General features: G+C 41.3%; 2 protein-coding genes across 3 annotated transcripts; one reads left to right on the top strand and one right to left on the bottom strand.

Moving 5' to 3' along the window:
* On the bottom strand, window positions 1-22,153 carry LOC115360781 (calcitonin-1). 2 transcript variants are annotated; one of them, XM_030053920.1, is made up of 5 exons: window positions 21,999-22,153; window positions 15,735-15,792; window positions 2,692-2,783; window positions 1,573-1,707; window positions 1-643 (listed from the first exon to the last, which is right to left on the bottom strand). In XM_030053920.1, exons 3-5 carry the CDS (start codon window positions 2,775-2,777, stop codon window positions 454-456), a joined length of 411 nt encoding a protein of 136 aa, XP_029909780.1. In that variant the 5' UTR covers window positions 2,778-2,783; window positions 15,735-15,792; window positions 21,999-22,153; the 3' UTR covers window positions 1-453. The 2 variants fall into 2 exon arrangements, with proteins under 2 accessions (XP_029909780.1, XP_029909781.1); XM_030053921.1 differs by lacking the exon at window positions 15,735-15,792.
* Window positions 22,154-22,553: 400 nt separating this feature from the next.
* On the top strand, window positions 22,554-27,885 carry psma1 (proteasome 20S subunit alpha 1). Its single transcript, XM_030053897.1, has 10 exons — window positions 22,554-22,665; window positions 23,600-23,644; window positions 24,136-24,237; window positions 24,731-24,834; window positions 24,950-25,038; window positions 25,488-25,558; window positions 25,725-25,854; window positions 26,435-26,514; window positions 27,004-27,108; window positions 27,585-27,885. Exons 1-10 carry the CDS (start codon window positions 22,663-22,665, stop codon window positions 27,645-27,647), a joined length of 792 nt encoding a protein of 263 aa, XP_029909757.1. The 5' UTR covers window positions 22,554-22,662; the 3' UTR covers window positions 27,648-27,885.
* The last annotated feature ends 32 nt before the right edge of the window (window positions 27,886-27,917 follow it).

Genomic DNA, 27,917 nt, shown 5'->3' with positions numbered 1-27,917 from the left:
AATAAGTTTATTGAACAAGAAACATGGTGTCGCATGAATGGATCATTTATTATGGTTAGATATTACTTTAGTGGTCTCTCTCAACTCTTCAATTTCAGGGTCTGGGAATGCCATCAAATGAGTGGTTGCATGCACACAGAAATGAATCAACAATGTTTCAGCTGGCTCCCTAAAAAGACTTACAGTTATGAGAACTAATTCTGATTGTCTGAAAATGACAGGGGAGGTAAATCATTCTCTGCCAAAAAAGGGGGAAAGAGGAAAAAAAAATCTGAAAAGTTGCTTGCAGTTAAAGGTCTTGTTTTTTTTTTTTTTTTCTTTTCTAATGGGGATCAAGCAGGCAAAAAAAATCAACATGCACTGGAGCATTTCAATCCAAAAGAGAGAAGGAAGAAAGGAGAGGAGAGGAGAACAGAGGAGAGGAGAGGCGGGTTGGGGGTGGATGAGGAGGGGTTAGATGCTGTCAAACGTCTCCCCGTAGCTTGCATAGCTGTCGCTCTCAGGCACACTGCGCTTCTTGCCGGGCGTTCCCGCTCCCACGTTCGTGCGAGGGAACGTCTGCAACTTGTGCAGCTCCTGAGACAGTTTGCCCAACACACAGGTGCTGAGGTTGGAGCAGCGCTTGGTTAGGGGTCTGTCCATGCTGTCGGGGAGGGGACAGACAAAACACATGCACAGAACAGGCTCATAGATATGAGGAAACATGCAGGTTTACTTTTTCCTTTTTTTTTTTTCCTTTTGTTGTCCCACTCTCTCTCCCATGCAAAGATGTTAGTACAGACTCTCTCTCTATATCCCCATTCACGCGCACACACAGTAACATCTCTTTCCCTCACATGCATTTCCATCTCGTGCCATCAAACAACAACCAACAAAAAAAAGAAAAAAAAAAAAAAGAAAAGAAAAATCCCCCAACCCCCCATCGGCTTCATGCTTCTTTCCTTCACATCACTCAAAGAGCCTGTCATCCCTCATGCTCCAAACACCCCCACCCCCCACCCACCCTGACCCGTCATATCTTTTACACCCACAGAGGGAACAGAAACCGGTTGCTTTCCACTGTCATGCAACTCCTAATTGACATCATGCACGCTTATTCGTTCCATACAGTACTCGGTCCACATCCCCCAGCAGGCAGGCTCAAAATAGTAGTCCATTCAAACAAACTCAAAGTCAAACTCATCCATGCGGGAGCAGGGTCATGACAGAGAATAGGGTTGTTGGTTTTTTTGAATATTAATATCTCTTTGCGGAAATGAGACAGAATCTTTCTTTTTTTGGCAGTAGACGAGTACATACCTCTACGCCTGACTCAAGCCAAGCAAGGCACTAAAAGGAAGCATCTTCAGTGGTGGCGTTTGGTATTCAAGTGAAACCAACTTAAAAGACAGACAAGCTCCAGAGAGGTGGCTCAAAAGGGGAGCACTTCATACAAATCATTTTATTTAGGGTGCATATCATCAGTATTGCCACTCTATGCCAGCCAAACCCTTTGCTGATATTCACTGTGGAGGGAGGAAAACTGGTTTAAAAAACTGTTAAAGTCAGGGGGACAGAAAGACTCATCTGTACCTATTTCCTTCGTTTGCCTGCTGCTCCAGCTCCTCCGCTGTCATCTGCACAAACTCCTTGACGATGGCGTTGAGTAACCTTCGCGCCTCGTAGTCCGTGAGCGTGACTCGGTCTGACATGGACTCTATACCCGGTCTGGGGTAGGAGAGGTGAGGTGGGGGGATGGATGCATTTAAGATCAGCATAAATCCTCCAGCAGAATTATCACCTGCAGTTAAAAAGGGCCTGGCAGGGGAGGGGGGAGTGACCTAGGGTGGGGTAGGGTGCTGGTGGAGTGCAGCGGCGGGCTGGGGTGTGGTGCACGTCACCCACTCTGGGAGGGATGACGTCTAAGTCGGAGGGCCCCCGGCCAACACAGGGAAACAATCTGCGGAGAGTGCCCTATCTTAAAAGAGGGGCTGATGTGTGAGCGGCTTCAGATTGATGACAAAATCGATAGCTTCATGAAAACAGTGTGGGGAGTGGCTTGAATGGAGCTTTAGTTAAACATAAAGATCTTATTTATCTCCATTGAAAGTAAATGACTCTTGTTTTTTGTCATTTTCTCCACTTTTCTTGTTTTTTTCTCTCCATTACAGTCCATGTTTAACACATAACCTGAGGGCAATTAAATTCTGAAGAGGAATTAAAGGATATGCAAAAACTGTTATGTATTAATTAGAAACTGAAAATTAACAAAACAGATACCTTTAAATTTAAAAAGTGTAAAATGTGTGATGTGAGAGGTATATTGTAAAACTGAGTCAGTATCAAATCAATCAAATCAATGATAAATAATATTAAAATGAGCAAAATTTACCCAACATTTACACTTCATGTGTACATGTACAGTCTTGTATATGTATATATATAGGCATTAAGTCAATCAAGCAGTCCCTAAAACACCGTGTGCAGATCTTTCATAGCACTAACAATTTCGTAACAATAATAATAAAAAAAAAAATCAAAAAATCAACTTTTGATCCATTTAGCAACATGGAGATTTTTTCTGACTTTGTTGGGGTGCTCTGGCATCACCCTTGGACTCCTTACTACTGGTGGCTTGTAATTGACTTTGCGCTAGATAAAAGTGTCAGCTAAGTGCTCAAAAATGTTAAATGTAAAGTTTAAGTGTCTCACCTGGCAGGGGCGGCTTGTGAGCAGTACATCTGGCAAATGACCAGGGCATAGGCAACAAGGAAAGCTGAGATCTTCAACATAACCATGGTCCCCTGTACGGTGAGAAAGACAGCCCCGTCAGCTCTGTGTTGCACAAGACTGCTGCCATTCACGCTCCCACACAGCCAAAGAAGTTCTCAACCGCTCTCAGAACACTTCACATCACCTGAAACCTGCTGCATTCATGCTAAATGCAAACGCCAAAGCACTCATACATCTAGGAAACAAACTCGCTGTGGATGATCCTCTTGTGCCTCTGTGGAGAAGTTTCCTCTAAAGGCTTTCTGTCACCTCTCAGAATGCGGGCGGGCAGGGGGCAGCTCTACCTTCGCTCAACGCCCACCTCAGCTGGCCACCACTTAGGACCGGTCTCCTGCTGCAGATCCATGCTTTTATCTCCATACAACTCCCTTTCAAAACTCGGCCGTGTAACAACCCCCCTGCCACCACTACCACTCCTCTTTTTCTGCAAAGTGCACTGTTCCTCCAAGAACGTCCAGAGCACAGGACAGGACAGGTAGTTCTCTCATCTCATTTTGCTGCAAGTCATGAGTGAGACATGACTGGCGATGGAAGGGTGGGAGGGTGGGGTGCCCGTGGGTGGAGGGTTGGGGATTTTTCTGGGGTGGGTGGGGTGGGGTGGGGGGGGCTTGTCGGTGGTTCAGTGCATGCAGCGTTAGCTAGCGCTGGAAAAGGAGGGGAAAAAGGGGGGACTCCAAGCTTGCCAACTCCCTGGGGAACTGGTGCATTAGTGTAATGAGCTGCCACCACTCTCTCTCTCACTCTCTCTCTCTCACTCACACACACACACACACACACAAACATACACACACACTTTCTCTCAGACACGCAAGTTCTCTCTCCTGATCCATCTGTTCTCTCCCCTTTTCTCCATCCATCACCATTCTCCTCAAGTCTTTCTTCCTGTATCTTTCTCTCTGTCTTTCAGCTTCCAGGCACCATAGTGGACCTGCACAAAAGGCGGGGTGGCGGTGCTGGTGACCCCTGTGGCCACACTCCAATCCCATTACCAACACTAATGCAGTGACTTCTCCATCTCCCACCAATGACACACACATGCAAAGAGCCTATCAGATACATACACAGTCAGTATACCATCAATTGCCCATTCCATTTAAAGTCTCTACTTACCTTCAATGATAATCACCAGCGCAAAAAAATATATATATATCTCTATGTATCGCTATGTAAAGCGCCACAAGTTGACTTTCTCTCAACTTGAAGAACTCTTGATTCTGTTGCATGCAGCACCAACGCACCAGCCTATATATCCGGCCACTTGGATTTGTGCATTGACTGTGTAGGTGTTTAATTATCTACCATCAGCCAATAGCGTAGCTCTGATACTACGGCGAGCCAATGAGACGCCGCCCCTCAGTTCTGGCACACTAATAAGGGATATGGCTTTGCACTGACGTCATTCCCCAGTCACTAAGTGCCCCATTCACAAAATCCACCAGTCATTTGGACCATTTGCCATCCCAAATTTGCATTGAGGTCATTAATAAAATAGGAGGAGAAACCAAACAGGGTGGCCTCGGAAAACTTCCAAAAGGCTTCCAAAAATGTTACATAGGATGCTATTTCTCAAATGCCAAATCGATAAGCACCCCCACCAAAGCACTTGCAGGCGGGGCCATCTGCTGGGAAGGGATGTTCACTACACGGTGACACACTCCTGCGCTGTTCATTCATAACACTGTTTGGTTCAGCTACATCAGAAGATGGCACCGAGTCCGGCCAGCATTACGCCCACTGAGCTGCTCTGGGAACCCGTGGCACAAACAATGGGCCAGTTAGCAAGAATGACTAACAGCACAAAGACCATTTAACACCACATAGCCACTTTGTGGAATCTGTGAAATACAAATCTGAAACTGAGCAATCCTTTCTTGACTTTGCTGAATCACAAATGGATTCATCTGTGATTTTTATCACAGATTAATCCATTTCTGAGGTTAAATATATGGTTAGTGTGAGGTTGAAATATATGGTTGGTTTTAACCCAACCATGTATTTTAACATCAGAGTACGCATTTCATCACTTATTACAGAATACCGTGCTTAGCATCCTCTCTAACTTAAATAGTGGCCTGTTCATCAGCGCAATAACCTGAAACATCATTTTACATTCACACCAATCATGACTTAGTTACTGTATGACCATGACTCCCTTATTCTAATGCAACTTCAGCTCAGTGTAAGTATTAAAGAAAACTTGCTCCTTCCAACAGAGGAACATCACACAGTATTGAGTTAATAAACTGATTCCACAGTCAGTCCAGTAATGATCATTGCCGCCCTGGGCCTCCTCCCACACAGTGAGTAAACGAGTTGTCCTCGGCAAGACCAATCGATGACAGCCTCCGACAAGAGCTGTTTCTCAAAAGCAATTACACAGCTGTTTGCTGTGCACCACTGTCTCAAGTCGCTTCCTTTACATTGGCGTGCATGAAAGCATATATGTTTATCTATGTCTGTATGCATACACTCAAACCTCACTGCACAGTGCACATAATGAGATGTGTGTGGGTGTGTGTGTGTGTGTGTGTGTGTGTGTGTGTGTGTGTGTGCGTGTATGCCCACTGTATCTGTGTGTGTTCTGCTCTCTGTGTATATAATAAATGTATACCATAGATTATAGATAGTGTGTGTGTGTGTGTGTGTGTGTGTGTGTGTATCTTTGTGAGTCAAAGCTTTGTGCACATAACAAGCGTATGTTTTTAGGTGTGTATGCAGACCAAACCACTGTGTGTTAAAGCGTGGTAATCGGTATTTGTGATTGTGTGCACACAGCAAATGAATGTGTTGGCAATCATCTGTGAGTAAGGCCACAACTGTGTGTGTAAGTGTGCATGCATCTGTGTGTGTGTTGGATTATATGTCAGAGGAAGAATGAGGGAAGGGGAGGGGTTGCCTCCCCGTCTGCGTCATAGAGGAACCCCATTATACAGGATGAGCCTTTTAGTGCTATTGAGTCGTGAGGCTCACCCGTGTCAGACACTAAATCACTGCTGAACAGACAGTCAGAGGGTCTCAGACCATACCTACCTAACTACTGACTTACCGACCCACCTGAGTGTGTGTGTGTGTGTGTGTGTGTGTGTGTGTGTGTGTCGGAAACAGAGAAAGAAGAAAAAAAGATTTCAAAACTAAAGGCACATGTCTATGTTTTCAGGTGAAGACCCTGTTCAATCTATTTTTGAAGGTCACTTGCAGTGTTACTCCTCCATGCTTCTCCTGGACTCATGAAAACTTTTCAAAGCCCACGGGAAAACAATGCACGGCAGTTCAGCTCAAAGTCAGTCTGTGTAAGTGCACGTGCATATGTGTGCGTGACTAAACGTCAGTGGAAGCGTGCACATTTCTGCATGGTACGTATGTTGGCGTGTGTGTGTATTTGTTTATGCACACTTGCATGTGGGTGTCCATATATGGCTGCGTGATTTTGTGTGTGTGCTCGTATTTGCAGCGTGGGTGTAGCTTTGGGGTTATTTGCGTCACACTTCACTGCAGGGAGCTGTGCAAAGCCTTCTGACTTCTCCAAAGTTCTTCAGTTCCTGAATAAACTTTGGAGCATTAAGTCAATACTGTAACCTTTGAAGCCCCGCTTTCTCCGGCGCAGATCAACACGCCCACCCACCCTAGAGTAACTTATTAATGGGGACACACAATGTCAGCTACATCTGCTAGTGTTCTTGGACTTGAATAAATGTTATGCTATATGTCATCTTAATTGCTCATCTCTACTGGGACTGTTGAATATCTCACAGAAATATAACAAAAAATGCACCTCTGCAAAAAGCACTCTATCAGACATTAATGCTGGATCAGTAAGAATATTGTACTATATGTCAACCTAATGACTCAGCTCGTTAAAGACGTGGTACATGTTTCATTTCATACACACAAACACACACTGTGGTATCATGGGATCAGTATAAATGCAATGCTATACGTCAGCTTGGCTGCTTGGCTGTTAAGAATTAAAAATCTCACCTGTGTAAATGTAACAAATACTCAACGCCTGCAGAGAGCTCACCCACACACAAACACACTATGGATTATTTGATGTGTATTAATGTTGTGTGATATGTTAGCTTTCATGTGTGCAAAACACAACCAGCTGCCCACACAGACACACACACACAGATACATTAAACAATATAATATGCATTGTTTACAGTTAAATGACCCCTTGCAACCCCCTCTGTTCTAAATGTCTATGTAGCAGCCTGAGCAGCCTTAAGCTCCTCCTCTGCCCTCCAGTTCTTCAACTTCTCCTCTTTAGCTTCATTCAAAATGCCTCTGAAGTTGCACATTCCAAGGATAAATACATCCAAGTTTCAGAACAATTGCGCGAGTGCCTGTTGCTGCAATCAGCACTGTGGCCACAGAAAAAGTTCATTTAAAACATTGGTTTACCTTGTCGTTGAAAGTCTCACCACTTTTTCACAGTTTCATCACTTTTTTGAATTGGATGTCAGAGACAAAAGAATCCAAGTCATGCAACAGGAGCCTTGCGAGAGTGAAATGTATCTCTCATTTACATCCCAAAAATGCACTTTTTCACTTTAACTTTTGTTTTTGTACAAGTGATGTACCGTGAACCCAGAAGCAGAATTGATTCTGGATGTTTACAAATGGAGTTTGAGCTCTCAACATCCCCTAGTGGTCAGAAATTGCTTCATGCAGTTTTAAGCCCAAACAAAATTCATGTTCACACAGTTACTATTTATCTACAAATTTTACATAGCGGTAAAAAAGTGTAAAGTGCTGTTCTATTCAACAAGTTTATGTAATGGACCTTATTTTCATGGTGAACATTTTGTCTACATAACAACTGCAACAACCTAAGAGTAAGTAGAGCCCAGCTATGGTCTGCTGCACTACAAAGCATATCCTTCAGATGTCAGGTATCATGATATTTCACTGGAAAATGTCTATGAAACAAACAGGGACACAGCAAAAAATAAGGCCTGCCCACCGCAGAGGAACAACATTCCACCACTCTGCATTGACCTTATATTGTGTTACCACGTGTGTGTGGTTTGGGGTTATTAACAAGCTAGAAAAAATTTATAAAAGAGGTGTGATGTATGCACTAACAACAGGGTCCAGAATCCACAATCAACTTTCTATGAAATTCCAAACAGAAAAACCAAGGTTTTAAGAAGAGAAAAATGGATACAGGCGATAAGATGTGAAATGAGGGTGGCAAAGCAGGATAGCAACTCTCAGTTTGTTCATGTTTACAGAAAACATTTCATCACTGGTAGGTCAAGATAATATCAACTATATTGCTGCAAGCATAAAACTTGTGTTGTAGTGGAATGTGGAAGGCTCTGTATTTGCAAGTTAGCTTGCTTCCAAACTGACATTAGTTAACTTCATCAGCAAGTCAAGTCATCAGCTAATTATCATTATCAACAGCACACTGGCTGGATGTGGCTCTATTGTGGCCATAAATGTAGTTTTTTCTTCTCTGTGAAGGTTTCTTTTCATTCACTCAGCGTGAGAACATCTAAACAGATCATCCTCGTTCATGGACATGAGGTGCCAGATAATCCTTACACATGTGAAACTAGCCAGCTACATGTAGAGCTCAAGGGCCCAGAAGGAAATATGCCTATATTTGGCCCTCTAATGTAACTGTTGAAGTTAATGCCATGTAATGTAATACATAAGCAATCTGACTAGTCAATGACATGCTCCAGTGATGCTGATAATGCCCATAAAGCTTAGATAGCCGTGCATAATTAGCTGCTGTGTCAACTCCACTGGTAACTGGAGAACTAGTGATTTTTCTTGTTTCATCTTGTTTTTTAAATTTATTTATATATTTGTACAAACCAATATTACACAACAAACCAATACTACACATTTGTAGAAAGCTACCACTTTGTCAAAAACACCATAATTTGCTGTTACAGTAGTTGTGAATTATATAGCTCATAAACATGTATCTCTCCATGATTTCACTAGACATGACAACATACAGAGCTGTATGACAAGTTGGCTATTGTGGAACCCTGGCTCTACTTACAGATTATCTGGCATCATCCTCAGATGTAAAGACCATCATTTCACCGGTCCCTTCAGTACTGATCCTGATATTGTTGTGCTGCAGGCTCCTGCTCAACAGTCATAAATTGTTTTGAAAAACTAATATAACGTTGCTTTTCCAAAACGGGAAGCTTTGTGTCGACTCTCAGAATGTTCCTCTGAAAAAGGGTTCACAAGCCCATCATTAAATTAACAGAGCTGCTCAGTTTGGAAGAGAACTTTATTTCACAAACCATGCATCACTTTTCCAACTGTAAACATATGCTGTAGCTAGACTCTGGCCAGCTTGCAGAGTCCCACATGGAAAACAGTGAAAACAAGTCCCAAAAGAATAGTACTGTCTGAGCCCATAACTCTGGACAAAATGCTCAGTTTGTGATACCTTTTCCACTCATTCAACATTCTGAGATCTGCAAGAGTCTGCACCAAGCTTCCTATTTTGGAAAAGTAATGTTATCTTAGTTTTTCAAACCCATTTACAGTTGTCCAGCTGACCACTATTGTAGCTGTGCAGGAGCCTGCAGCACATTGATATCGGGATCAATATTGAAGTGACGGGTGAAAATTGTCCCCACATCTGAGGATGATGCCAGATAATCTATAAATAGGACCCGGGTTCCAACATAGCAAACTTGTCCTTCAAGGACGTCCACAAGCTAAAGCAAGATCCCCACAAGATTCCACTTCAGAGTATTAAAGACACTCCGGTATGAATGTCATTTTTTTTTCTTTACAGTAATTGTGATTGATCACTGGGAAAACAGGAAGTGTTGATGGGGTCACAGCAGGGCGATATGATCTATGGACAGCACCGTTCACCATAGGGCACCTCACAGTCTGTGAGGTCCTGGCCCATCCATTTAAATCACTTTCTGAGGAGAAAGGAAAGGGAAACAGCACTTAAGTCATTAGCCAACTGCAGCCTCCTGTAATAGCTCTCAATCTCCAAATCTAATCAGTGGCTTGCCACTGCAAAGGAGGCTCACCAGCAGATTAAATTCAAGTGCAAGTGTGGAGCTAGTGTAACTGAGTGGTTTCCGTAAGGCAGGTGACGGACTGTTTGAACACCTGCGATGGAGTGCTCTCTGGGATTAGCTAGAGGAGCTTAGAGAGCAAGATATAAAACTTCAGGCAGGTGTACATTCACACACAAGTGTGTAAGTGCACAGACACACAAACACACAAACATGTTAGGTAAACACTCATAGGTATGTTGCTTTACCCATTAAACCAAGAGGGCAGGTGGCTGACACCAATCAAGCTACCGGTCATCACTGAAAGCGTGTCAAGTGTCATGTCTCATGGAAAGAGCTCGCAGCTCCCAGCCCTTTGCTTTTGTTCATCCCCGGACATTAGGGAGATTACATTTAATCGTTGAAACGGCAAAGCATCAATCAGGAGTCTCTAGCATCACAGCGTGGGTGGGAGTTTGGCCATGGCTCTGACATCACTGTCTCAACGGCCAGCCTCACTTGTAACTACTCCACTCTCATTCATGAAAAAGAGGCAAGAAAGAAAAAGCGGTCTTACAGAAATCGATGACTGGACACTTACAAATGCTCCAGTTGGAAAGGGTAACACTGCAGAGAGTTTGTGTTTCCGAAAAGTGCCTGTTGGATAGTCTATTTATCATGATTACTCAAGAATGAATCAACTTGACCAGCAGAAAGTATGGAGGACTTGGATTTGAGTTGCACCATGATTAGTCTTACCATATGCTTGACCATGAAGTTGTATATATGTAATGTTGATAATCAACTACTTTGGTTCACTGGGGAGTTTCTGTATGACCAGGACCAGTCTACAGTAGAATAGCATGAATAAACAACTCCTCAGATTAGATCTCTTGTGGTCCTAGAGACACATCGCTGGCAACCCTGACATGGATTTTTTTCCAAGACTAGTTTTTATTTATTTATTTATTTATAAATATTGTTTTTTGTGTGTTTTGTTTGTTTTTTTTAAAGACCACAGACACACAAGTCATGTTGCACCAGTCAAGAACTGGGTATGGAAATACTGATAAAGTATAAATAAGTGATGTCCCATCATCAACCAAGATTTTTCAGTACTTAAACTCTTCAACAGAAAGAGCTATGTAATTATTGGAATTAGTTGGTACAGTGTTTGGTTGACATGAAAAACTGCTCACTCTTGGCCTGTGATGGCACATAATTGGACACAACTTGTAAATTCTTTCAGGATAGAATAATGCTTGATCACCCAAGAAAAGCACGCTGTGTGCACAAGCTGTGGATTTCCTTCACTGTGCGCAACATTAAACATAGCTTGAATGACCTTTTGAGACAACAATCTTGCCTGAAATTGTTTTGTGCAGTGCCATCATTTTGTTTGCTTAAATTACCCTGATGCACCTCCAGAACCGTTGAGTGACTCAGGCTGGTGCCGTGTCAAAAGCTGGGCAGGGGCAAGCAGTTCCTCTCAAGTATCTTAAGGAAACTTGGCTCTTATCTTTGGAGTCATTTCAGATTCAATCACACTTGATCAACTTGGAACATATCCCATGGTATTTATAGAAAGTTAAACATTATGTGGTTATGAAAACTGGCTTAAAGCCAAGCGTCTGCCATCATTTCTGCCTCTGCAGCAAAGCTGAGAGTTGGAAATTTCTGGCTTCTCAGTGACACACTCACACTGAAACTGAAAGGAACACGAAGAATCTTGATTTCTTCAGTTAATCCACAGGCAAAAAGACTTTAAAGTTGATAAGCAGATTTATTGTTTTAAGGCCACATTTGTTCAGGTGTTTGGTTAATTGTAGATTTCATTAATGTTTTTGTCAGGAATTTCAGTCATTACGATTTTTTAAATCTTGTCTCTTTTTTTTTGTACAGTACAGTTTTGCTTGCACCATCTTTTGTGGGAAGTCTTTTTTAGTAGGTGTGCACTATGTGTTTTTGCTTTATGTTTTTGTACCTCTTTCCTGTGCTTGTCATTGTTCATGTATCTTCTCATGCCCAAGAAAAAGGTCTATCATGCTTCCAACCAGCGCAGACCCATCAGCATTTGGAGAGCTTGATCTACTTCTCGGAGGAAAGCTTCTCAAACTATGGGCCATCAAATCCCTGACCCTTAAACCTCCTCTTTCCCTTGTTATGTCACCCTCATTGACGTAATTGAGTCTTCCAGTTAATGGGTTAGCCGAGGTGGCGATGAAATTAATACACCATGTTCAGATGCAGCCATCACATTTTCTTCCCACAGAAATGGGACAGTTTTTCCAATCAGTCAAATGCAGTTAAAAGAGCCCTTCAATCGTAAAAGCCATTATTGTGACATGATGGATCCCGAAGCACAAGAGGCCATTAAGGAGGTTTAATGAATAGATTAGCTGGAGCAGCCAGGTGTCTCCAGAACACACTTGATCACTCGCCCACCTAAACATTGCCACCAAAGTGTCTTCCACCCCAAAGTGCCAAATCACACAGGTTCCAAGCCTTGCCACAGATGCTCTCATTACAAAAGGACAGGCTTTGGAAGAAAATACAGACTGATGGCATAAATATTTCCTCATTTCTTGAAAGCAAAGAAATTGCTTTTGTCTGACTGTATAAAAATCCTCTTTCCCTCACAGTCTATGACAACTGAGTCTTAGAGATTCTGAGAGTTACTGAGAAAGTGAGAGTTGTTGGAGCACAAAACCACAGCTGGGGCTTCCCTCAAGACATCCTCGTATATCTACACGGCAGGTTCTCATTGACTTTCCCAAACAGCCAAGTCTAAGAGTCAAATACCATGAATTCCAAATTAGGTTAACCTTTTGCTATGACCTAGAATTCCTTTTTTTTTTTTCTTTTTTTTTTACGGGATATTTGTTCCATTCCTCCATCACTGTGATTATTGATTGACAGGGCCTGCTGTCTGCACTTGATGTCATCCTTGCCCCACTTCAAAAAAGGATACATATTTTCACAATGTCAAGATAAACCTTACGTTCAAGGTGGATGATATGATCACATAGTAATAACTGTAATAACTCAGTCAATGGATTTTTATAGCAGCCAGTGATCATTTCAGTCAGTCATGTATGCCCTCAACTTCCATATACATCCCACATTAAGCACACACAGTGGATACTGCTGAAGAAAATGTGAATTTCCTGCGGGATGAATAAAGTATCTACCACTAATCATGGAAATCAAAGCATTACATTTATGGCAGAAGGGCATATCAGTTCATTTTGGCTGTTTGCTGTTTGAGTGCTCTTAGTCTTTTATAGTGCACATTTGAAATACTCATGCTACATAAATCAATAAAAGATAGATAGATAGATAGATAGATAGATAGATAGATAGATAGATAGATAGATAGATAGACTGAACAAATCTAGCCACTCCAAGCTCTACCACTGCCCAACACAGGGACGGTTTTTGCTATGGGCAGTGTGGGCAACCGCCCAGGGCGCAATCTACTTGGGGGCGCACAAGCGCCGTCCAAAAAAAAAAAAAAAAAAAAAAAAAAAGTGCGTCCGCGGGAAAAAAAAAAAAAAAAAAAAAATCGTTTCTAGACTATTATCGCTCATTTCCATGTCAAGTTGGTGCAGTGGGCGCTAAGGCGCCCCTACTATCACGTCAACTTGCTGCTGAGAGTCATGTATACAGGTCGTGTGTGTCAGAAGAAAAGGCAAGGGGGAGGGGGGCGCGGGGGATCAACTTGCGACTGCAGAGGCTGTGAGCAGGTTGTGACTCTCAGGAAAAGCAAAGGGGAGGGGGGCGGGGGATAGACTAACCTCTGATATGAAAGATCCCAGGCCAAACAACACAAACTGCTGCTTCCAAATAAATTGTATTTCATTCATAAAATTAATATAGACCCCTTATAGCTACATGTAATTTATTGGGTTATGTGAAAATGCCAAACAACAACAACAACAACAAAAAGTCAATCAGGTGACATCAGGTGCCCAGTTCAGAAAGAGAAGGAGAGAAGAAGAGGAGAAACGTTCAAAAGATAAAGGTATGCAAGTCTCTATGCGTGACGTTAATTGTGCATGTAATGAAACAGTAGCCTATACCCTATTTATTAGCCTCTTGCTAATATGTTGCCACTTAGCCACAGAAGTTTTTTTTTTTTTTTTTTTTTTGGTTTTTAGTTTTGCTGAACTAGCAACTATTAGAATTTTAGGCATCATGTCATGGAATTAATTTCATCCATAGGCTAGTTTGTGTTTGCAACACAACAAGTGCAAGTTCACATTGGCCTGTTAGTCTGTGGATTTGGTAAACAATACGTCCTGACTGTGGAATTTTTTATTTTTTTTGCTATACGTGGGTCTATGGTAACCTAAGTAACTTCCTATACACTGACATGACATTTTGTAAGCTATATGTGATATAGCTGTATGAGTAATTTCTAGTGTGTTATTCTTAGTTAATAGGATGTTAACAAATGATAGGCCTGATGTGGTGGGGGTGGGGGGGTGGGGGATGGTTCGCCCAGGGCGCAAAACTAGCCAGGACCGCCTCTGGCCCAACAGGTGCCATCATCAAGTCATGAAGTAACGTAGGAGAGACTGAGGCGTTTGTGTAACTCCAATCAATCATAAGGCTTAGTCTGCTTTCTCTAACTTAAGAGTGTCTGACATCATCATCTATAGTTTCACATTTGCATAGTAAACCACGGTAACCAATAGAACTTTTACTGCTTTTTGGCAAGGCTACTTTTTCATCCGTCCCATAACAACTTGGGAAACTTTAAATGGATCAATGTGGTGCTATCTGTCGGAAGACAATGCTTTCATCTCCAAAAGTGACCACTCACATTAGTTTTATTCCAAAAGTGCAATACTAGATGAGCAAATGCAATTAATGCTTAAACATTTGCTGGTGAGCCAAAGTAATGATTGGATGTCCCCATCCCGCAGGCTTGGCATCATCAGATGTTTCTGCATTGACAGTGACAAGGGATGACAAATGACAACTGGTGCATTGGTTTTCAGATTAGCTCAGGCCTCGTATCCATTTGAAGTATCAAACTGCTTTATATTAGCGTACTTCCTTATTACTCAAGATGGTGAGGAGAAAGATTTGAAATTTTATTTGGCTCTTCTTTCTATTATGATGAGTCTCCATTGATAGTCACATAATAGCCACAGCTGGGGACAGACTTACTGTGTTTTGTGTTTGCTATCAAATCAGTCATCAGAGTAAACTATATTAGATACACACATACTTCAAGTGGATGAGTAAAAAACAATAAATATGCATTCACTTATCATGGATGTGGACCTGCACAGCTATAATCTTTTGAAGTGAAAATACAATCAAGCTCGATTCCTGCTATTATGCTTGACACCCAGAATGTGCACTGCCTACCTGGAGCATCTGTGCTACACTTCACAAACATGTATGCATTGAATGAGAAGATATTACCACTTTGACAGTCTTAAGAAATGTCTGATGTGCAAGCACCTGCTGACAAGGTACCACTGACAGCACTTTGTGCAGTATCTACTGAAAAGGCTGTGCCTAAATGGAGAGCCTGAAGGTACAGGAATCTCAAACTGTCCTTGGCAAGTGCTGTGAACCAATTGCAAGTGCCTTCGACAATTTGGTATGGAGTGTGGAGTGAGGCTATTAGTTAGTCAAGACAGGCATACAGATATGGGGAAAACTACCAAGGCGGTGATAATCTCTACATGCATGAATATGTACAAAATAAATATACTGAGGCAAAGGTGTGGCCAAGGGGTTACTTACACTCCAAACTAATGTTATCTGAAAGCTACATGCACACTAATGAAAGGCATTACATTCATATTACACTTTCTGCACAGGTGATTTTACTGGGCTGGCAAGGCATGCAGCTGCTTGGGATTGCTGCTTTAGTGCCCACCACACGGCTGACACATTTGGGTCCACTCTGCTGTTTGAAAAAGTTTAGAGGCTCTGTCTTACCTCTGTTGTTTGAAAAGGTCTTGAGAGTGTCCAGCGTCAAAATGAAGAGAAGTTATCCCTATGGCAGCGAGAAAAGAAAAAGAGAGGAAGAGGAGAGGAGAAAGCATGAGAGCAGTAAGTTGAGCATGATGTGACAATTAAGAATGATTGTTCATATCAGCAAGCAGAGTAAACTTAAATGTTATCTCTGCTACATTAACAGAATATTTGTGTTGGTGACACAGAAGCCCCTACTGACTGTTTTATGATATTTATTATTCAAAATGTATTTATTCATTTTACATTTTATGAAATAACAAATTTTATTTGCTATTCATGTAAATATAAAAATGTGTGCTATTGGATGTGTGATTAATTAAATATAAGTTGTGGGTAACATTATGTCAATGTATGGCTGTCAGAAGGGCCCAATGTTTTTTTTTCTGCTCGGGGCCCCACCAGTGCCTAGAATCACCTCTGTGAAATACTTGTGTCCTCTATGTCTATGTAAATTTTCATTGAAGTTTCCTCATATTGTACAGGTTTTCATCTGAGGCAAGGTAAGTATTGAAGGTACTGGATGTCAAAAATATTGTTAGTTAACCAGTTGTTTTCCCAGCAACTGCTGAGACAACAACTGTCTAAATGAAATGAAACTGTTTCCAATTCGTCTTTGATACATTTATGTAAAACAAATAGAACAGTGATCAGAAAATAATGATTGTTCATGTGAAATGTGTACAATAAAGAGCTCTTCCGGTCATCTCTGACATAGGATAATGCATCCTAATGTGGCATGTCTGCTGATCCAACAATGAAATAAGCAAGAGGCTGCAATACATGTAAGGTCTTCTCCTGTTTTTCCATGTGCAACATTCTCTGTGCCTGGTCATTCCCCTAAGGACTACAGCCTGCCAATTCAATTTGACCATCAAGCCAATACACACGTCAGACCAGGGCAAGGATGGTCATCTGAGCATTCAGCTGCTGCACGGTGACACACACAGATGAGTCTGTCATAGTTTCATGGTACCGGGTGAAATCCTGAACTGGAATAGTTGGTTTAACTGCTTTAACCTCCATCTCTTGATGAAGTGATCACACAAAATTTCCCGCACATTTGAGAAACCAACAATGTTTTAGAATGAGCTAAATGTTTTAAGTGACACACTGAGAAATACAAATCGATAATACAAGAAAATACATTTATTCTGAACTTTGGCAAAAGATAAAATCTAAGTATTTAAAATGTTGAAGCAGCTAACACATCAGATATGATTAAAGTGAAGATGTAGTCAGAACACTACAGTGGAAGTGTGCATGTATTTTCGGGAATAAAACAATGAAATGATGGACAATTCCAGTCATTAAAGCATATTTAGAATTTGCCTCAGTCAGAAGTCACACCTGGCTACCAAACAGTTTGAAAAGCCTGATGATGATGTTACTTACATCAAGTTGGGAATTACAGAAAACTATACTGAACTGACTTTAAGACAGGTTTCTTTGTTTGACTAAGTTTTGTAGCAGTCATGAGCCCCTTTTCCACAGCAGGGCTCACTCATTATTCATACCTCTTCATTTCCCCCAGAAAGAAAAAAAATTTCACTTCTTTTTCATTTTGCGATGCTGGGATCCATAGTTGAGATCTGGTGTCATATCAACACCAATGCCAACAACTTGTGTTAGAGACATGTATAGTTGGCCCTGGCCCTGCTTTGGCCTGCTGTGGGAAGGGGGTTATTGTCTTGTCCTGTGTGGCAAACTGCACCTATCTGGCACTCTGCACAAATAAAAACAAACAGAAACACTAGAACTTGTTTGCAATTAATATAAGGCCAAATAGCTGGCAGCACTGACTGTACCCTCTGTAAGATTAGTGACTCCAAAAACCTTCCAGAAAAGCAAACACATTACAAAACCACCTTCAACTGAGGAAGGTCTGTGATTTTGATCAACTCCTGTGTCCTGTTTCTGCCACTGAACAGCAGCATCGGAGCAACTGGGGGATTGACCCGCCTGGTACCTTCAAATTTACTAACATTTTTTATCAATAAATTCCATTTGAGCCAGTAATTTCAACCAGAAAATGGTTAGAATAAAAAATGTTACTCAAGTTTACCTTCACTATTAATTATCAGTGGTCATTGAACTACACGTTATGTTAGATAAGGGCCCTAAAACAGTGTCATCCAAAACAAGTAAAGCAAATGTGTGTAAAATGTTGATATTTCTTATATGTTTTACACAGCTAAAACTGCCTGGAGTCAAATGGACCCAATTGGAACACAAATGTGTAACAAATGTGTACAGGACACTGAAAGCGTATCATCATTAAGTTCATGTTTACCCACTTGTCCCCATTAAATTGTGAAAAGTCATTAAATATGAAGCACCATGTATTTAGAGGCATTTAACATTGAATGGGATCAAAATGACCCCAAAGATAATAGAAAAGTCCACCCCAAAAAAAAAAAAAACATTAATATAAATTGTGCGACAGGGACACATCCTAGACAGGTCAGGACTGCATCACAGATATAAAAAAAACACTTATGCTCACATTCACAACTATGGGCAGTTTGGGGTCTCTAATTCACCTGACGTGCATGTCTCTGCACCAATGAGGGAAGGAAACCAGGCGAACGTGCAAACTTCATGCAGAAAAGATCGGGGCCAAGATTTGAAGCAGCACCGTCTTGCTGTGAGTTGACAGAGCTACCCACCATCGTGCCACCATGTTTATATGTATAACCTAAAACCTGATGTCGCTGGTTTGATTCTGTCAAATCGTGTGACATGAAGCAGTTTAGATTGAGGTGAAGACACAAAAGGAGGGACATACAAAAGAGCCTTTAGGGGCGTCTGTGGTTTGCCACTTATTGCTGTCTATTCTTAGCTTCAAAGACTAAGCAAAGAGGCAATCTATCTGGCTGCTGATATTATTAAGTGCTCCACAATGTACAGCATGTTTTTTTTTCCTTCCTGGATTGAGCCAGAAAAAGCCTCTTCAGCCATTTGCTTCTGAAATGCTGCATAAGCTTTTTCGTCACCACCAGGAAACTGACGGCAGTAGCAGGATCTCTGCAAAGCTCTCATCCCATTTCTCTCTCCCTCTCTCTCTCTCTCTCTCTCTCTCTCTCTCTCTCTCTCACACACACACACACAATGCTGTAGCGCCCTGGCATTTAGGGTAGGAAACATTAAAGTCAGTGAAGACATACGCAGACTGATAAAACTTATCGAGGGGAGGGGTTAAGATGGCTTTTCCTCCATGTGGTATGTTTCTGGTGACCTCTGACCGGCCATGTAATGGGAGAGCTGGCCGGTTATTAATGCACCCTTGGCAGAGCGGCCGCCTGCCCACCATTAGTCCAGTCGTTTTGCAGGCTAATCCACACTCCTGACCTATTTTAAGCCAGAAGGGAATGGGAGTTGTGGAATATTTAACAGCTCTGAATTGAGTCTGTTTACAAGGCAAAGAAATAAAGAAATAAAAACTGCTGATGTGCATCATCATTCACAGGACAGTGAGGGCAAGCAGCTCAGGCAGATGACACAACAAAGTAGAAGCACTCTAAAAAAACAAAACAAAAACAAAACATAATAATAATAACAGCCCAAAGTAACACTGTATAATAACTATCATTAATAAATGGTAAATTGAAATTTACAGTTAACAAACAATTAAATAATCATTAATAATGTTTATTTATTAGTATTCGTATAGTAGTATTTCTTAATGATTACTCAAGTAGTCACTGACCATTTAACAAGGTATCATAATCATCAGCTGCAACTTTATGACAGCCATACAAATAATGTTTGTAGATGGGTAACACACCACTTATTAACCATAACCAAAGTGTTACAAATATCTGGTCCATCTATTCATGTACTATTTGTAGATGTTTAACAAACAATTTCTTAAAGGTTTACAAATCCTTTGGTAATCATTAACAATTACTTAATATAATATCTAAAATGTTTTAATGTGTGCCACAATAAACTGCAAATGATTTGCTTACTATGCAATAAATGAAACATTATTAAATAGAATTTCTTTATTTGGTCACTGTAAAATAACTATTAACTAAAGCTTAATTAACTATCAATTTACCATTCATTAATGATGGTTATTAAAAAGTGTTACTTACACTGGAAACATTTCACATAGAGATAAGTTATTTTGTGGGGTAATGAAAAGATACATAGCTTTAATGTTTTGCCCACGCAACTACTGCAAACTGAAAACCATGAATGGGTAGTCAGGCGTGCTCACACTTCACACTACTCCTTTAAACACCTTAGCCCCCACCCCTCCCCTACACCCCTCCCCAACCACGTGTGAGTGCCTAGTCCACGGTGTGGCTTGGACCCATCACAGAGTGACTCAGGCTGCTCTCCATTTGAAAAATTAAACGGGGGGCCGTTTGGCAGAGTTAAATGAGGCCCCCAGGAAAAACATGCTGAGCTCAGCACAGCTTCTACAATCTCAATCACAAAGGAGGAGGTTGGCGCGGTGATGTAATGGCCACCCGCCGCGCTGCCGCTGCCTTGGCACAGGAGGAGGGCTCGTCAGCACAGCCCTATTAATTCACCCCCCACCCCACCCCCCCTTCCTGGATCAAGGGTACATCAGATATCATTAACAGAGAAAAAAGGCAAGCAATGGCTAGCCATTTCGAGCTTTAAGGCAGACACAGAGCTGGACATAAGAGAGACTGTGGCTGTCAATGGACATTTCTATAACTGAGGGGCAAAATCTCTCAAGAAAGAAAACAGCATACTCTGTATTATAAATCAAAAACAATGATAGAATTTGCTGAGAATGGAAGCCTTTGGAAGCATCGTGAGGCAAATTCCACATGAAAGAAAAGAGCTCTTACAGCCTCATTTGTCGTCCCACCACTCACCTGTCCACACTGACTCACCTGTGTCACTGTACCACAGTCACATGGCCTCCCCTGACAAAACACAAAACAACGGAGCCATCAAAGGAAATGATTTCAGTGACAAACACAAATTCAGGCCATAAGAGTGGGTACCATTAAGACAATTACTCAGTGGATTTTTGACTATTATATTTATGATTACAGTAAGGAAAAACACCGTAGAATACATGACATATCTGCAGAAACAAATAACAATTCCATTAAAAACAAAGAATTCACTATTATTTCTCCTATAGCCCTATTTCCCAAGGCGGCAATAGTAAGTCTGCAGTAGCCTTCGATATGGTATCACTACAATATACCACAGAATATTGTATGTTATATTTTTAATGTGATCTTTATATTTGTATCTGCCGATTACATAGCTGTTCTTTGATGGATACAGTCATGCCAGTACAGTTTATTTTTCTTTCCTACTTTTAAGTCACTCGTGAGGGACTTAGACTCACTGTTCTCTGGAGACACCATCAAGAAATGCCCACCACTGCTGGTTTATAAGTGAAATGTAAGAGTCATCAATTTTTGCAGGGAATATCAAGTGCGCAGGCTTTTAAGGCGTTATGCTGATTCATATGGATCCGGTGGACGTAGCAAGTAAAATCAGGTTCATCCAAGATGCCTGATACTTGAGAGGGTTAAAGAAGCATAACCTGCACATGAGCCGCTGAATTCCCTCCAGCAGAGGTGCATGGTTTATGCACCAATCACTTCACCTGTATCCTGAACTCCTGCAGCTTAACACCTGAACATTGCTGGAACAGATTGCTTGAATTACTCTGAAATAGTCAGTTATACTACTCTTAATGTGAAATATTTGAAATTTCTGCTGATTTCTGCATGATAGTCCATCTGATCTGCCACTAAATTATTGCCCTGTTGAGTATAGTTTTTAGTGCTCTTTGGTATGACCCAAGAAAAAAAGTCTTTGTTTCACTGTATACTTGTGTAAGTTAGAAAGATGGTAAAGTTACAATAATTGCATTTAATATATCTTTTTCACAGCAGCCATTTTGATATGAAATATCAGGTAAGCACAGGTGTTACTGATGATATTAATGATAAAGGTTCTGTTCCATTGAAAGTGCAGCAGAGTCTCTCCGGTGAGCCAGCATGAACAGCAGCACCCTGGCCCTGTTCGAGCCAAATGGAACTGAACCTTCATTAAATTAGCAACACCTGTGTTTACCTGCTTATTCACGTCAAAGTACCAGTTATGAAAAAGGTCCACCGAACTACATCAGTGCAATATAAATCCGTCATGGTGTTTGTTGCGCTATATTTACAATAGGAGTGTTTTTGCTTTGTCTTAGCTGCAGGTACGGCTACCTACTTTTGTGAAACTTGCCCCAGGCAGGCAGGAGCACCGACACCCACAGCGCACTTAACGTCACCCAGCCGCCGTGGGACTTCACTCACTGCTCACAGCCTGACCGGCTCCTCAGTGTCCTCCAGTTTACTGCTGCCACCTAGTGTTCATGTGCTGACACCACCACTGGGCTGGCAGTGTCAGTGCAGCTAGGGAAATACTCAGCACACGTTAGACCAGGCAACAGGTATTGTGATAAATTACTTTTCCCATTGAAACAAAGTCGGGTGGAATTAATGGCACAGATAGTATAAAGAAAAAAAAAAAAACAATACCGAAATGGCTTTTGGGCCACAAGGACACAACCAGAGAGCGTAGATTATGTGATATACATTTATTATTTATTTATTAATTATGTGAATACCTCATTTCTATTCTATTATTGCAAATACAAGGGTCACGGGATTTTTTCGACTTCAGTAAGGCGTGACTTTCCAGGTCAGGCTTAGGTAACCTGAAAATGCAATGACATGAGTTAAAACTCCCATTTTAGATGATTAAATAAGTGAGGCAGTTCAATCGATCAGGCACTCGGCGTCGGAGATCGACTGCTTCTCGTGACGTCAAATCCAGGAAAACAAATCAAATCGGAATCACAGCTCCACAGAGGCGGCAGTCAGAGGCAGAGATGGTAAATATGAATGAAATATGTTGTACTACGATGATTTTAACATCATATAAAATACCGAGAGAGTACATCAATCATATAGCACACAAACGTATTAGAGTGGACTAAAAACAAAACGAGGACGATGTACTCACACTGTAAGCTAACTTTAGCCGGCTAGCTAACTTTCGAGTGCACTGTGAGTAAGCAAAACAGCACAGCTTAGAGCGTTGATACCGGGTGAAAAAAACGTGTAGCTGGAGAATATTTATGTGTCTAAGTTAATGGTAGTTTCCAGTTTCACATTAAATGCTATTTATGACAACACTGATGTGTTTCATCGATCATTAAGTTGGTGTGAGCGGGTCGCTGAGTTACCAGGCTAATACAGAGTGGCTAGTAGTAGTGATTAGCCAGTGTAAGTTAGCGAGCAGTTTAGCCTTCTCTGCCAGTGTCATGGCTCTTAGTTTCACTTTCTCTTAGCTCGCCGCTGTAAGTCTGCACGGACAAAATCGTCGTGGTGGCGAAGAAATGTGCAGCTTCCGTAGCCGGTTAACTCGCTGTCCTTGAGAATTTCCCTTAAAGTTGCCGTTTATCTAGCTAATATTTGGCTGCCCGCAGTGACAATAAAAGAGCAGTACCCAGAGGTGTCAAACATGAAACCCGAACTTCATTTACGGGAATGCGTGATGCTTCATGGCGAGTTGCCGTGGACAAAGGCTCCCACTGGCTGACTTTGCAAGCTGCCCGGTTGATTTATTATTTATTTAGTGGTAACAAAATTCCCGAGTCTAGAAAAGTCTTAGTTGAAGAGGGAGGTAGCCTATCCGTGTGTGTAAGCGAGGAGGCTGCCCACAATGCAAGACAGTGATGTAAGCTCAATTCTGCTTTGTGGAAAACACTGAATTTGTTTTCTCAATGTCATTCTTAAAAAAGCATGATTTATTTCCACCTCCAGTTCCGTAATCAGTACGACAATGATGTCACGGTATGGAGCCCGCAGGTAAGCTGCACTTTGCCTTGCAACTAATTCACTGTTCAACTGATTATAAAGCCATTTAATAGTGCCTCAATTTATACCTATAGGACTTTGCAACAGCTCAACAGTGCAATATCCCCGTGTATATATGGTAGATCTATCTATCTATATATAGTGTGTGTGTGTGTGTGTGTGTGTGTGTGTGTGTGTGTGTGTGTGTGTGTGTGTGTGTATGCTCAACTTCTTATTCCTGTCATTGTTGTAATATTTTCTAGGACTAATGCACATATACATAGTGCACATATTTTTCTGTTTCTTATTTCTTTTTCTGTTCCTTATAATTTCACTTATTCTTATAATATATTTTTCTTTTGACAATTTGAGCAACTGCAACTGACCCAGTTTCCCCTCAGGGTATTTCTGCTTCTGATTCACCAGTAGAAACAAAAAATGTCAGTGTTTCATTTACATGTAACAGCTTATTGTGTTAAAGAAGGTGTGTATTTGTGTCCCAGGGCCGTATTCATCAGATTGAGTATGCAATGGAGGCAGTGAAGCAAGGGTCTGCAACTGTCGGACTCAAATCCAGGACCCACGCGGTCCTAGTTGCTCTCAAGGTACAGTAAGCCAGTGCCTGCTCCACTCACTTTCTGCCTTGGTGCATTTCTATAAAAAAAAAACTGCTCACTGGTCATGGCTCTTATGGACGTATAACCAGTTACCATTTAATTTCTAATTCATGTTTGTTTCCTACTAAGATGCTCATATATTGACAGAATTAAACACTTGGAATTAGGTGCTTCATCTGTGAAACTGAGTTGAAATGGGTGTGTAATCACTTTAAATTGCAATTAGGTTAATCACATACTCTTATTCTAACCACTTAAAACTATTCATATTAAACACACACACACATACACACAACCAAAGGGCACAAGGCAACATATAGTAGAGTAGATGAGAGGACACGTTGTTGTCCTACCATCAGATTATTAGGAGCTACATTACAGTGGGCAGATCTTTCTCTTTTCCTAACGTGTGGTCGAGTATCACTGACTGAACAGTTTTTGAGCAGATAGCACATGCCAGTTGTTCCTCCTATCTCCGCAGAGAGCCCAGTCTGAACTGGCTGCCCACCAGAAGAAGATTCTCCATGTGGACAACCATGTCGGTATCTCCATTGCTGGACTGACTGCTGATGCTAGGTTGCTTTGGTAGGTTACACCCACACACTCCTCCTTGATGCTGAAGACAGCTTTTCAGTGAAACTTTGAAGAAATTCACTGTAATATGCTAATCCCTCTGTCCTGTCTGCCTCACTTCCCCCAGTAACTTCATGCGTCAGGAGTGCTTGGACTCAAGATTCGTCTTCGACAGGCCCCTCCCTACATCACGGCTCGTCACTCTCATAGGCAGCAGTATCCTCAAAGTCCCTTAATTTAAAACAGACAAAATGTAATTTCATATCTTTAATTGTTGAGACAGTCATCTGCAGGTGTTTACTTGTGACCTGGACATTTATCTGCTTTACCAGTTTGTCAAGTAATTGAGTAATTTTGATGTTAAATCTGTTCTGAATTTGCATTTGGCTGAGAAAGTGGTGGAAGAGTCTGTTTAATAATTTGAGGAACCAGACAGTATAAAGTTCCATGACAAGTGTCTAAGTTTACCAGTCAGACTACCAATGTTTTCCCCTTTCTCAGCAGTTTTTTGCATTGTTCATTTTGCCCCTGAGCAAAGCACTGAAACAGCAGCTCTAGTGGCTAAATGTTTATTTGGCCCTGGTGTGAATATGGCTACATGGATACAGGATCAAGTTTCCTCAGCCAGACCGCTTTTGAAAAATGGTCCTTGACTTGATACTTAGAAACCCAGATTCCAACACAAAGGTATGGAAGGAGGCCATACGGCGTTGGACTCCTCATTGCCGGCTATGATGTAAGTTTGCTCAGGCATGGCATTGATTAAAGGTCTCTTTAATTCATATACTCATGACTGTCTCCACTGAAATTCTTACTTTAGAGGAGTAAAGTTTTAGTGTTTGTTACGGAATATGAAAATGTAACCATAGCTCTCATTTATTTTGTTCACTCATCTCACCTAGGACATGGGACCTCACATCTTCCAGACCTGTCCATCAGCCAACTACTTTGACTGCAAAGCAATGTCCATCGGAGCGCGCTCTCAGTCTGCACGCACCTACCTGGAGAGGTCCATGGACAAGTTCATGGACTGTAAGAACAAACTCAGACAAACCGCAGTCAGCATTTACATAGAGTATAGAGTGGGCAGGGTCATATTCGGTTGCCAGGGTTTCATAACCAAGAATCCTGTTCATTTTCCTAATTGCAATGTTGCATGAACATTTGGACACTTATATGGGCATAAAACTCCTGAGTAAATCATCAGTACAAACAAATGGAAGTGCATGGATGAAATTCAGGTTCATTGGAAAAAGTCATGGGCTCATGACTTTGTACATAAAAAAGTCCAGAGATAAATTTACTACGAGCCCCACAATGCATTGCCTCATCAGACAGTCATAAGTTTGTAGTATCATTTCTTTACCCCAGAGACTCTGTGATTCACCTTTTTATCTAATTACATATGCCATTATGTACACCTAACAATAAATTCCTCAAGATTAATAAGTTTATATTTCTTGTATTCTCATATGAAAATTCCATCATTTCTACTTCCTGGAAAACAGTTTTTTTTTCCTCCCCCTAACTGATATCCCTGTAGTTTACAAGCTTGAATACTAGCACCATGTCACTGATTGACAAGTGAAAAGTGGTGTCATTGTCTCTCCAGGTAACCTGAACGAGCTGGTCCAGCACGGCCTGCGTGCTCTCAGAGAAACTCTCCCCACGGAGCAGGACCTCACCACCAAGGTACACTACTTTACTGTCCAGTGCAAACCACTTATCTCCAGTTTTTATTTTATTTTTTAACATAATTTGAGTATTTACCTGCTCCTTTATGCATTCAGAAAGTTTTGTAAGTGTTACCAAGAGTCAAGACTTTTGTCCTTACTGAAAACTGATATGGAGATACAAGGTTTTGTTTGGACAGCAGTGATTAGCTCCTGCTGGTATTTCAAACACCTGTACACAAAAGATGTCCCATCTTTGCGTCTGTGTAGTTACATGCTTCTTACATGGGAGACGTGTTTGTCCTGAATGTGTGTGTCTCCCAAGAAATTGCAGTCACTATTCAAGACAGAGCCATGAATCAAAAACCAGAATAAATATGAATTCATGGCTTTGACTTACAACAGCTCAGACGTTGGTTGGCACACAGGATGTTGGCACGTCTTTTCCCATTAATTTAAATGTGCCACATTGCAGACCACTTCCTAAGTACATTTCCACATCTTGTAGAATGTTTCCATTGGCATTGTGGGGAAGGACATGGAGTTCACCATTTATGACGACGATGACGTCGCATCCTTCCTGGAGGGACTGGAGGAGAGACCACAGAGAAAGGTATCAGGATTTTTACAAAGCGAGTTTGGATTCTTGGTTGGTTTACTCAATTTCAGGCAGTAATAGATCCATTTTTCATTTTGGTGTGCAGTAATTACAAGTTCCTATAACAGCACTATACCTTATCTTTTGGTTATCACTCTTGGTTATACTAATTGTTATTATTGGGTTTTTATATATATATATATATATATATATATATATATATATATATATATATATGAACAGAAAAGAAGAAACCCCCCTTTTTTTCAACAGGCACTACATCCAGTTATACCTCTAGTATTTAAAGTTTGCCTGCTCACATAAACACATCCAGCATCTATCCATTTAGTATTTTATTGAAGTAATTTGATATTGTAGAAAATGACTCAATATTTTCAAATGTATTTTTTAACTTAAATTGGAATATTAACATGGGTGTTAAATTGAACCAGAGGCTCATGTGCTGATTGATAATTCTGTTGATTTCTCAGGTCGCCCAGCCTGCAGATGAACCCGCTGCCGGAGGTGCACCTGATGAGCCAATGGAGCACTGAGGCCGCACCCTCACTCAACCAATGATTTATTTCCTCTCTCAGTGGTGGGCAGGCGCAAGCCAAGTCCAACCGACAGTCGCTGAAATGCCACAGTATAGTTCTTCTGGAGTGAAGATGCTGGTGTGACGTGCCACTTGCTAAACTGTTATCCGATACTCACTTCTCTAACATCGTGTGATGTTGTTTTTGTATGGGTAGAATGAACCATTCTACAAGTAATAAACTCTTTTCTGATTTATGGTGCTGCAGCTCTTAATTTGGGGAGGGCAA

This window comes from Myripristis murdjan, chromosome 6 (genome assembly GCF_902150065.1).
Source record: "Myripristis murdjan chromosome 6, fMyrMur1.1, whole genome shotgun sequence".
NCBI lineage: Eukaryota > Metazoa > Chordata > Actinopteri > Holocentriformes > Holocentridae > Myripristis > Myripristis murdjan.
The sequence above is the reverse complement of the archived record's forward strand: the minus strand, read 5'-3'. Positions and strand labels throughout refer to the sequence as shown.